At 45.8% G+C, this 12,067-nt stretch overlaps 1 protein-coding gene across 3 annotated transcripts; it reads left to right on the top strand.

Annotated features, from left to right (window-relative positions):
* The first annotated feature begins 288 nt into the window (after positions 1 to 288).
* Positions 289 to 11,580, top strand: LOC148318999 (uncharacterized). Of its 3 annotated transcripts, XM_088282021.1 has the most exons (26): positions 289 to 435; positions 1,210 to 1,412; positions 1,505 to 2,078; positions 2,206 to 2,312; positions 2,394 to 2,459; positions 2,534 to 2,710; positions 2,906 to 3,039; positions 3,122 to 3,216; positions 3,295 to 3,349; positions 3,415 to 3,576; positions 3,917 to 4,150; positions 4,226 to 4,289; positions 4,527 to 4,728; positions 4,817 to 4,944; positions 5,057 to 5,351; positions 5,759 to 5,795; positions 5,886 to 5,987; positions 6,055 to 8,209; positions 8,970 to 9,091; positions 9,163 to 9,302; positions 9,464 to 9,527; positions 9,941 to 10,055; positions 10,126 to 10,204; positions 10,379 to 10,458; positions 10,719 to 10,962; positions 11,097 to 11,580. In XM_088282021.1, the coding sequence occupies exons 2-26, from the start codon at positions 1,216 to 1,218 to the stop codon at positions 11,199 to 11,201; spliced, it is 5,733 nt and encodes a 1,910-aa protein (XP_088138147.1). In that variant the 5' UTR covers positions 289 to 435; positions 1,210 to 1,215; the 3' UTR covers positions 11,202 to 11,580. The 3 variants fall into 3 exon arrangements, with proteins under 3 accessions (XP_088138147.1, XP_088138145.1, XP_088138146.1); XM_088282019.1 differs by lacking the exons at positions 9,464 to 9,527; positions 9,941 to 10,055; positions 10,126 to 10,204; ... (1 more) ...; positions 10,719 to 10,962; positions 11,097 to 11,580 and adding an exon at positions 5,469 to 5,579 and having other exon boundaries at positions 8,970 to 9,292; XM_088282020.1 differs by lacking the exons at positions 8,970 to 9,091; positions 9,163 to 9,302; positions 9,464 to 9,527; ... (3 more) ...; positions 10,719 to 10,962; positions 11,097 to 11,580 and adding an exon at positions 5,469 to 5,579 and having other exon boundaries at positions 6,055 to 8,409.
* Positions 11,581 to 12,067: the final 487 nt, after the last annotated feature.

The raw sequence follows: 12,067 nt of genomic DNA, 5'->3' as shown, positions 1-12,067 counted from the left end.
CCAGGGGACTGGCCACCAAAAAAAGGGTCACGTGCCCAGATCTTGTTAAACTTTAACCTGACTCCCGCCCCACGTTGTATTTTTTTGGTCTTGCCATGTTATGAAAAAACGATATTGTTTACAATTGACAGACAATATTCAATACTTTTGTGCCTTTTTTAAAAATATACCTATTTTCTTCAAGTAAATGACTCCAATTATTTTACTCTCCTTCTACTTATATTCAGAGCACGACGACGTTCGCCACCTTGCTATTTCTTGAAGAAACTATCGTTGACGTCTGGGACTACAGTTCCTACAATGCCCTTCGCGGGCGATGACATATTGCGTCATGACCAACATGGCGGAATAACATCTAGGTACTGTCCTGCACGGCTCTCTTTTCTCGTATATTCGTGGACTTTTATACCTCGTTGACGAAACGCTGGTGAGCTGGTAAGTGTTGAGAAAAAACGTCGGAAATCTCCAATAACAGGGAGACGGAACCTTTTACAAAAAAGCTCACGCTAACTACGATCGTAATCATGTTACTATACAACATATTGGTTGGAATTCTGTTTACTTTTATTTCCCCACTCCAACGAGTGTATTTAGATTTCGTTCAAACTGGCTTTGTTATTATTCCAAAAACACTGGTGGGGGCATTAGTAAACGCTCTTTTTGAAGCATTAAGGGCTGTTTGCGTACAAAGATAATCCCCATATAAGAAGGGGTCCTGCACGGGAAGCGTCACAAGTCGTCTTTTCATATTCTGGAAACAAACCATACAAAAGTGTTAATGCTGTTACACTATCGACAGTTGTGTTCTCGTATAGACAATGCCAATACGGCACCAAAAAGACAAAGCAGCAGTGAAATCACAATCCCTATAACACTAACAGTGCGTAATTACTTGCACCGGGCACGTTCGTGGGGAAGAAGAAAGAAGGAGACGAATAAACCCATAATAATGTGAGCGGATTTGAATAGTAAATTGGCCAGCTAATGGTATTTAAATAAACCCCTGCCATTACCAGCAACACTTTTTAAAAAAAATATATTTATATATATGTATATGTATATTGTGGGGGTCGGTGGCCGACAGTTTTTGTGAATCAGGCCGGATGGATGGAACCGCACCGACATAGCGGCTGAAGGGCGGGGGACTGACCGGCTAAAAAAGGGTAAGTGCCTAGCTCTGCTAATTAACAAACCTTGTGACACATTCAGGTCCCAATGTTTCGCCGCTCGAGGTTCAGCGTTCGCCCCAACGTGGGCGGGGCTGGCAGGGCGGCGGCTCCATCACAGGAAGCCATACCAGCAAGTCAAGAGCCAAAAGAGGCTACGCAAGACGTCAATGAGTGCGTGACGCCCTCCGCAGTGACCGACAGCAAGTCGGTTGATGCGCCTTCAGCTAAAGCTCCTTCCGTGAGGTGAGTTGTTTCTCTATCTACAACCAGGAAATGAGACTCAACCCGTTAGAAATCTCTTCCTGGTAATTGTAAAATCTTTCTGTCCTGCTTAGTGATGGAAACGATGCTGGTGGTGATGGCCCCGGCTCCTTATCTGCTGTCCAGAGGAGGAAACGCTTCTCTGTCAAGCCTAGGGTGGCCCCAGGTCGCCTCGCTGCACTCCCTCGAACGCCAAAGTCCCGCGCCAAGGTGGACTTTAAGAGTCCCCCCAAAAATTCCGACCTCGAGTCACTAAATGAAACCCAAGAGGCACCGCTCATAGCCCAGTCGCCAACGTCACCCGTTCCCGAGCTTGAACCAGAGCCCGAGCCCTTCGTCCCGTCTTTTGATGGTTCAGGGCAATCGGCTGCCGTTTCCGCTGACAACTCTCCAAAAGGAACCAAGAAAGCAGCGAAGAAATCGATATCGTCGGACAATGATAATATCAAAGCTCCCTTCAGGCCGCCGGACAAAGAAGCAGCGGCACTGTCTGAGAAAGCCAACACTCTCTTGTCGTCAAAGAGCAGAAAGTCGACGATTCCCCGATTCTCCTTGAGTCGGCTTTTGAACGACCCATCGGACGTTCAGAGGATGGAAAAAGCCCAGAAGCTCCGTGACATGCTCAGACAGGAGATGCGGAAAGAAAAGGTTAGTTGTATTGAATTGTATTTCTGACGGCACCCCTGATAATCGGTCAAGGCGCACTAATGCGTCGCAGTGTTTGGGAATCGCTGATCAAAACTACAAAAGGGACTTAAATGATATCATGTTGCAGAGTGCCAAGAGAGCAAAGAGGAAGAATGACACAGAATACATTTTGGATCCCTCCAAAATGACCATGAGGGACCTCATCCGCTACCTGCCGTTGTCCAACCCCATGTCGTGAGTGCCCCTGGCTCGTCTAACCCATCCGACCGCATCTCACGTTTATTCCCTTTCGTGAACCGCAACTCCGTGTCACAGGTCTAGTTTAGAAGACGGCACTCCGGAGAACGAGACTGTGATTCCATTTTCCGAAAGGAAAGAAAAGTGAGTTCGCGCTTGAGTCTGAACTCAAGTCTGCGCAAGTTTTAATCTGCTCTTCTACTTCGCCGCTGTCCCAGATTGCCAGAAAGAGTGCAGAACCTGGAACCAGAACCTCTCCCGGCGACAGGGAGCCAGGCGGAGGAAGCTCAGGAGGAGGAGGATGAGGCGGTGGCGGACGAGGAAGACAATGAGGCATTGATGGCGCCGCGTGTCATAGTGGCCGAAGACGGCACGCTGATCCTGGACGAGGAGAGGTAGAGGCACTCAACTGACAAACTGAAAAAAAAAAAAAAAAAACAAAGTAATCCCTAAACCCTACTTTTATATTTGTTTTCACCACTGCTATATTTTGGGTTGTTAAGAGATTTTTTTTTTTAATGGGTTTTTAGAGTGTTCAGGCAAGGCCAAATTTAGAGTTGAGTAGCGTGAAATCTAAACTTATGTCTCAGCTTGACTGTGGAGGTCCAGCGAGCCAAAGGACCGAACCCGGCGGAAGACCGAGATCCCATATTTGAGCGAGGCTCCACCACCACTTACTCCAGTTTCAGGGCGTCCACCTACTGCAAGCCCTGGACCAGCGAAGGTTCGTACAACACCAGTGTATATGCAAGTCGTAATCGGATGCATCGTCTCTATTCCTTTTCAACGTCTCCTTATTCTTGCAGAGACCGACATGTTCTTTCTGGCGATCAGCATGGTGGGAACGGACTTCTCCATGATCGGCCAGCTTTTTCACAACAGAACTCGAGCCGAGATACGGGTCCGTCGAGAAGAGCGTTGCTGTAGTTCCGTAATGTGCAATGCTGATTTTTGTGATTGTGTGTGTTTACATTTACAGAATAAATTTAAAAAAGAGGAGCGGCTCAACGCCTGGAGAATCGACAAAGCTTTCCGTTAGTATTCCATTCCATTTATTTGAACACCCCAAGACGACTCACTCGTGCCATTTGCCTTGCAGGAGAGAGACGCAAGCTGGACATCGAGTATTTCACGAAGCTCCTGGAGAAGATTCTAGAAGTCCAGGCCAACAGGAAGAAGCTCAAGTCATTGATGGAGAAGAACGCTTACAAAAAGCGCCCGAAGAGCTCAAAGAGCGTCAAGAGCGCAAAGAGTGCTAAGAGTGAGTGTAATCTAAGAGAGAACTGTGCAGTGAAGACCGGTTTATTGTGGGGGGCACGTTCCAGACTAATGGGCAAAAATCTAATCCGACCATGGAAAAAAAAAAAAAAAATGTTAGCATTTTATTTTCAATACTAATGCAAATTAGCAAATTTGTGCTGCATATTCGCTCTGCACTGTGAAAACAATGGCTATTCCTAGAGTGTAGTTGGGGACCTTCTTTGCCAAATTTTCTTGCTCTCAGTTGTGCTGCATTTCGTCCAATTGACTCCAGTTCTTTCAGACCTGTTGCGGCACATGAATGATCCACATCAACTTGGACTTTTGGTTCTCCCCGACAGGTAAAGAGTTTGTGGACGATCTCCTCGACAGCGAGGAAGAGGAAGAGGAGATGGAGGTTTTCTCAAGCTCGGACACGGAGGATGGCGAGAAAGAGAACGATGAGCTCCGCAAGGATGGAAAAGCTCTGGTCTCCGAGGCCAGGAAGAAACGCAAACGGCAGACTGCGGACGATGTCTCTGCCGCGACGCTAAAGAAACCCAAGAGCGAAGCGGGTGAAAAGAACGGCGAAGAAGGTCCAAAGTCTGTCCGAGCAGAACATTCTCGTGAGCCCCCACATTTTGTTTGAGTGATTGCTTTTGTCTCCTTAGACGATATCTGCACATCCGAAGACGCAGACGCAGTCCTTCTTGAGGATCAACCCGATTCGCAAGTGTAAGGAAGCTCAAAGGACATTTCAACGTGACGTCACATGTAGTGACCGTCCAAACAATCCCTTATACGTCATTTGGCCAAGGCGGAGTGGTTGAGAAAGAAACGTCTTGAATTTGATGATTTTTAACCTTCTTTTCTACTGCTGTAGTTGGAATGTGTTGGGAAAAAAAAATTGTTTCCAAAGCATGAAATGTTCTATTGAATTTAACAACAGAATATCTTCTCGCAAACAACCAGGTTCGAAAGTACGGAGCCGGACAAATCATCCGAGCGCGCATCAATTAAGCCCGCCAAACTCTCACGGGGCAGAGCGGCCAAACCGCTCATTCCCCTTGGCCGAAAGTGGAGTAAGAAACTTCCACCTGGTCCAACCACAGCGACGGCAGAGGACGATGCGCGCGCTACAGAGGATGCGGCGCACGACGGCTCCAAAAAGCAGGTCACATGACCAGAGTTGTGTTGAGTCCACTTTCGACCGGCTTCCTCCAGATTTTGCCTCACTGCCTTTGCTGCGAACCTTCTCTCAGATGGACAAAGAAACAACGACACCTCGAGGAGTCAGTGACGAGGAGGAGGAGGAGGAGGAAAGGGACGGTGATGATGATGTTTCCTCTGGTGACGAAGATTACTGCGCTAAACCAGCAAAACCCACGAGGTACGTTTCCAAAGATGCATCCCCATTCAGTGGCAGCACACTTTCATGTTTGTAGGCATCTTTGAAAGCTATTTGTTGGTCACATGTGAGTCAAGGTACCACTGTTTCGCAGGTATGGGAGAGTCCCCAAGCCTCCCAGCCTCTTGAAATACGCTGCCATGGAAGAGGGGCCCACCTCTAAGTCCGAGCGAAAGTGCACCTCCAAGAGAGCCAGATCGGCCGCGGCGCCTGCCGTCGCCCCAACGTCCAAAAAGTCCAAACTTATCACCCTCCGAGCATCTCAGTCGGAATCCAGCGAGGATGAGGAGGAGCAGAGCCAGCAGAGGGATGAGGAGGAAGCGTTTGTGCCCGCCTGCCTGCGTTCTCCCTCCATTATCGCCCCGCAGGTGGATGAGACGATGGAGGAGGTGCTAAACTCTTTTTGTCGCAAATCAGTCATCTTTACATTGTTTGCTTTCTTTTTTCTTTTTTTTTTTGCATGCGTTCCATAATTCACACCCCCCCCTTCCTCCTTTCCCATGTAGCTTGAGATCTTGGGCGATGTCTTGGACATTTCCCAAGTTGCTCTCTGTGAGGGGGACAAAAGTGAGACAGGGGTACCTGAACCGTTTGTGCATCAGTTGGACCTCCTGGTTGTAAGTGTCCCCTCTTTAGAGTATCACAAAAAAAAAAAAGGAACATTGTTGTTTTATTTATTTCTTTAATTTTAATTGCCATCATCCATTTGTCCTTTTTTTCCCCTTCCATTTTCCTCTCTGATTATCTTTGGATTTCAGTTTGCCAAATGCTTATAATAGTCTTGCTTGTCTTTCAGGATGTTATTGATTTAATGTCTTCTGAACACACTGAAGGTATGTTGAGGCTGTTTTTTTTTTCACAGTGTTCAAATGCAAACCTTTTAATTGACGAATGAATGAAATAAACATGAAGTTGTTTTTCAGTGTCCGAGGTGGAGAGCTACAACGAGGCCGCTCAGACGTTGCTGGCCATTGGCAACGTGTCTCACCTGCCTCAGTCGGAGACCACGCCCGATCAGTCGACAGGTACACTCGGTGCATTGCGTTAATTCAAGCCGTGAAGTGTTACAAATCCAATTGGGTCTAATTGCAGAGGCGGAATCGGAAAGTGTGATCGAGACCAACAACTTCTTGGAGGAAGAGGTGGCTGAATTCATCAAGGAAAACAATTCCGGCCAAATCCCGTTTGCGTCAACAGACCACAAAGTCCCACAAACAATCGAGACTCCAACCGTCGCGCCCACAAACAGAGAACCTTCACCCCAGAGAACTGTTTCCGGTCCTGACCCGAGCCCTCCTGTGCAATCAAGTCAAGAAACCAGAAGAGGTTACTCATCCGAGGTCAAACCAAAACCAAACCTTTCACAAATATCAAGAAGCGCACGGTCTAAACCTCAGATTACAGACGGAACTAGCCCGTCGCCCAAACTGGAATCCAGCTCCAAAACAACAGCGGAAGTAGAACCACAGCCAGCTTCTTTCGAGACAACAGGTCACAGCAGCGGCTCGGCTTCAAATGCGACACCAATCGCGATCGTTGGCTCCAGTGTGATACAGTCCAAGGACCGGAGTCAGAGTGAAGAGAAAAAAGCGGCCGTTAGCTGTGCTTCCACAGATTCCGAAGTCGTTGAAAGTGGTCGGAATGATGAGACAGCACCTGATACAGCAGCCACGGAATCACAAGAAGCAAAAAGTCCGGAAGGAAAAGAAGACTCGTCACGCCGGCAGACCAGAAGTCATTTCACGAGGATCAAACCAAACATTTCCCAGATATCTAGAAATGCTCGACATCAAACCACAGAAGAAATAAATCTGTCTGAAGTTGAAGCACAGCCGACTCGTCCGCTCTCTCCTGGGACGAGCGCTCAGAGCGCCGGTACGGCTTCAAACGCGACTTCAGTCATGAAAATTAGCTCAGGTATACTTTCAGAGGAACTGACTTCAGGAAAAGAAAATATGTTAGGCGTTGTCACAGGAGGAACGAAATCCACAGAAGTCGCTAAAACAGTTGAAATTGGTCATCCTCACGAGACCAGAGAAGTCACGGAACCAAAGACTGAAGAGTCAAAGAAAGCTTCGGACCAAGAAGCTGGAGATTGTCACCAAGGTCGGAATGAATGTCAGCAACAGAGTGAGGTTGTTTCCGCTCATCAGACCAGAAGGAGTCGATTCCCAAAGGTCAAACCGAAGCCAAACCTCCAGACTTCGAGAAATGCACAAACCACGAAGGAAACGAGCCCATCTTCAAATCTTGAATCCACTTCCAAAACAACAGCGGAGGTTCAACCGCGGCCGACCGGTCAAGGCGTCCGTGTGATGCCGCAGAGTCAGCAGAAAATGTCTGACCTTGGACTTGACGCCATGGACACAAAGTCCAAAGATTTGGAAGCAGTTGGAAGTGGTCAAAATAACAACGAGGCAATTGATGTTGCAGTCGGAGAACCCCAGACGGAAGAGTCGGATAAACCTTTTCACCACGAAGGAGATCATGAAAGTACCTTGCCGGAGTCACCTGAAAGTCAGAACTCGAGTCAAGTCAATTTCGCTCATCGGACCAGGAGGAGTCGATTCCCAGTGGTCAAACCAAATCCAAACCTTCTACGGACGACACGAAGCGCGCAAGCTAAACCTCAAACAACACCAGAAACGAATCCAATTGTGGAGTCCACCTGCAAAACAATTGCCGGCACCTCTCTCAAGTTGTCAAATCAAAGCAGCGGTTCTGCTTCAACTGCGATGCCAATCACCAATTTGAAATCCACTCCTACACCTTTTGAGGAAATCACTTCTGGTGTGGTAGAACCTGGACCAGCTGCCAGAGACACAAAGTCCCCCGATGCCGACGCTGAAAGTGGTCTTGATCACGAGGCAACGCCAACTACTTCGGAGACTAATCAAAATCTTGAGATGACATCCTCAGCTGACGGTCAAAGACGCCGACGCCTCCCCAAGGTCAAACCCAATCTGAGATCTCTCGCAAAGGATAGACTGAACAAACCCTCCGCAAGTCGGCAATGTGCAAGCGGTGAAGTTGGCTCCGTGGAAATGTCCACGTTGGCCGTCACCGAAAGTCAGAGTGGTGAAACTCCGGTCGTGGGCGAGGAAACGGCAAGCAGCGTTTCTCCTCATCGGGATGAGCTCACAGCGACCGGTACTTTGTTCAACATCGCACTGGATGATTCAGTCCAGGAAACTTCTGGAAGCTCCGAAGCAAATCTAGTGACTGCAGAGGCTCAAAATCCCAATTGGTGAGCTGAATGTTTTATTTTTTTAATATATTGTGGACGTTCCACAGTAGTCGACTAGAACGAGATGCACTCAATGTGAGCATCGTTTGTCATTTTTAGACATTGTTGGAGTTGTTTGTGGCCACATACTGACGTAGTCTGTAATTTTAGCCTTTTTTTTTTAACGCATCTTTTATTGCATAAAGGTTTTTCCACTGACATTTGTTCTTGTCATTTGTAGAAAATTCAGAATCATTACTTTTGAATCCTACAAGCTCCATTTTGCACAATGTAGAAAAATCCGATTTTTAAAAATATATATTTCCACTACCACTTTTTTTCCTTGTATTGCTGGTAACACATTCTTTCAAAAGCCAGACGAAGGAGCTTTCCATTCTTTAATCTCTAACTAAAAAAAAAAAAAAATCAAAATTGTGTCGCTCATTTGCTCCAGTGAAGTTGAGTAAGACACTTTTGGAAACTAGGATATGAAATTGCTCCCTTGTCCAAAAATGTATAAAAACTGTAATCTGGCAGAAAACATTTTTCATCTGTTCAGTCTAGAATGAAACAATCCAAAAAATAATGAGGAATTTTTTCATGATTCCAATTGTCCAATCGCGTAGAGCCAAATGCTACAATTTGATACTAAGCCCTGAAATTGAAAATCACAAAATCAGACATAAATTCCCCGGTACACGCAAATGTACCGACGTTTCTGCCTTTAAAATGTTTGACAAGACTTTGCTTGCTAATGAAAAGTTTCCCCTTATACTGAAAGCACAGAGGATACTTCATTGTCCAAAACCTTCGCAATGAGACGAAGCAAGCTCGTTAAACCCAAGCCCAAGCTTGACCGGGGCGCTCGGCAATCTCTACGAGTGGCGCTCAAAACGGGATCAGGTTTGATAACCTCCGTACGGCAAACTTTCATCACAGAGCATCGCGTTGTTAATCGAGAACCACGAATTTAGGTTCTTGCCCAGACGCGCCTCCGAGTCCTCGAGGACAAAGCACTGTCCTGCTGTCGCCAGTAGAGGGAGCCGAAGATCAAGTTGAAGCTGCCTGCTCTCCATCCATGCGTAACACACCAGCGACTGAGCGTCCCATCCAGGTAGCGGTTTCTTTTCAATTAGTTTAATTTATTTAACAAACATTCTATGACTTTCAATGATGTATTTTCAAATGCTCAAAGTCCATTTGAATCTGAAACGGAGCCCCGTGCGTAGATGCAGGAATTAGGTGGTTGTCTCTTTCTCACCCTGACGTCCACAGGATGACTCAGCGTCAAGTTCTGGAGCAAGCCAAACTTCAGCAAGTCTCTCAATAGTTCCAGACTGTAAGTTAGTGATTTCCAGTTTTCTTGTCGAAAATCTGTTGCATTTACTTGTTAGATTTTCCCATTCAGTTCCTCCATAATGTATTTTATATAATATTTCTAAATATTCTAGGTGAGGTGTTACATTTCTTACATGTTGCATATTTATTTAAATCAACTAATTAAACATTTTTGATATGTGGTCTCATGCACACGTCAGCCGCCTTTTCCCCGCACTATTCATGATGACGTAACTCCCGAATAAAGAACAAAATGGCTGTCATCCCGCGTGGTATTTGTGTTGTCATGCTAAAAACTCGCCTTTGTTCTTCTTTTGTTTTCGACCGTAATTGAGGCTGAGGATTAATTCAGTGCCGGATGAATGTCAATGTGATGTGCGGTGTTCCGGTCTGAAATGTGTTGTCTCACCTCAGCGCTGTCAGTGCCGTCGGATCCTGACGAGCCCTTCTTCATCCTGACTTTGATGGAAGTCCCGCTAGAAGAGGCTCCCCCTCAGCCACCCCGGGCAGATCTCGCCGTGCAGCACAGGTCAGAAGAGGGCCAATACGCGGACGTGATGCCCTGCTTGATGTCTAATGGTACCGCTGGGTCTCTGCAGCCTTCCTGTGGACAGTGCGGTTGCAGGGACTGGATCTTCCCCACCTGGCGTCCTCTGTGCGGAGATGGGTGTCGCCACGGTAATGCTGTAGCACTGACATTAAACGATTTGGAGCGTTGTGTGCGGCTAGAATTCTTATGTAATAGTCTTGGACAGAACTATTTGTATGCAAGCCATTGTGGACTTTTCGACGTATAAATCCGTCAATGGGAGTGAATGAGTTAAAAAGTACAGTTTAAAATATTCCGCCCAGAGTGCAGTCACGGAACATCCAGTCCAACCTGCAGGAAGTGAAGATACGGCCGCGTCAGCTGTTCCAAGTATTCACCAAAGGTGACAAAATGCACCAACAATACAGCACTCTTAAAGTCAAGACTTGAATGTTTCGTTATATTTCTGTTTTGTTATGAGCGATGCTTCAATAACAGTTACAAATGTTTAAACACTGCCAGTAGTCAGGCTGAACTTTATTGATGAATAATCATATTGATCAATTTTTTCCCCTTGTCAATATTGCGATTTATTGCGATTTCTGACGGAATTAATTATTTTGAGGTCCTCTTCCCATGTTTTTTTTTTTTAAACAAATATAGAAGACCCAAAGGCTTCCTTTCCTCCCTGACTGGGTCAAACAGCGCTGCCCCATCCGAGTCACGTCGAGGCAAAGCTGCTCCCCGCCGACCCAATGTTAGTAAATCAATACCCAAAGAGCGACCTATGGCACCCGCTGCGGACCCCCAACTTGAGAAGACACAAACCGCAGTGGTGCCCGAGCCATTAACACCGTGTCCAATAGCATCGCAATCACCACCAAGCTCCTCTCGTTCTTCAACCGAGGTAAGCAGCGCTAACGAGTTGAGAACAGCAGAATAAAATGTTAAATTTTTTTCATTTAAAAAAAAAATTATACAGTGCTTAACTAAAACTTGTGTGCGTGTCTGTGTGTGTGTGTGTGTGTGTGTGTGTTATAGGTTTCTGCGTGCCATGACTTCAGCAGCCTTGCAGTCCAAGAGGAGCCCACCAGCGTTTCCCAGTTCTTCCTAAGTGACATTTTCACTGACGTTAATGAAACGTGAAAAACACTCCTTGATCCGCCTTTACGTTTAATTTTCTAACATGCACTACTCACAAAAAAATTATTGGGCTTTGGGTGAAATTTCAGAAGGATCTTAAAATCCATAAGACGAATCTTCTCTAAACTTGTAGAACAATTCTGGTCCATTCTGAAATTTTGCCCCAAAGCCCAATAGTGCAAACTTTTTGTGAGGAGTTCATTTTTGTTGCGTAGCACTTTGTTCACTTTCAGGTTACCAAGATTCCTATTTTTTTACTTAGCCATAAAAATAGTTAAAAAAAAAATGCAGACTGATGTTGGAGATCATAATGTAAGCAACAGCAACCTCCTTTTATGTGCTCTTTTTTTAAATTTTTTTTTTTACAGGTATTTTGAACACACATATAAAACCGTGTATGACTTTTCAATCTAATTATGCAATTGGATGCACTTGATTTTTTTTTTTCTCCTGTAACGACTTGAAAAGCGAAAATTGGTTCTTTGCGATCCAAATAAACACGTTCTTCCACCGAAACCGTGGTTTACGGATGTTTACCTAGATTCTACTTTTCACAATGAGCCAATTAACTGCCGCTGCCTGTGGCCGCTCCAAACATGACCACATAATTCGCTTTGAACTGTGTTTACGATTAAGTTGGCCTGCAGGGCTTTGCTGACGCCGTTAAAATTCTAGACTGGTGACACCGGAATATCTAATTTAATCCTAATCATTTTTATTATTATTATTATTATTATTATTATGCTAGAATTGCCATTTCTGGTTGGCGGCTCGAGTGTGACATTTGAGCCATTGATGACTTGCGAGGAAGTCATTCACAGTTCTTAATTTTTTTTTATTTCAGGCGTTTCGTGCCACTCCCAGTTGAA

Source organism: Idiotropiscis lumnitzeri, chromosome 18, assembly GCF_059441095.1.
Source record: "Idiotropiscis lumnitzeri isolate Australia: NSW breed Sydney's pygmy pipehorse chromosome 18, RoL_Ilum_1.0, whole genome shotgun sequence".
Taxonomy (NCBI): Eukaryota; Metazoa; Chordata; class Actinopteri; order Syngnathiformes; family Syngnathidae; genus Idiotropiscis; species Idiotropiscis lumnitzeri.
The sequence above is the reverse complement of the archived record's forward strand: the minus strand, read 5'-3'. Positions and strand labels throughout refer to the sequence as shown.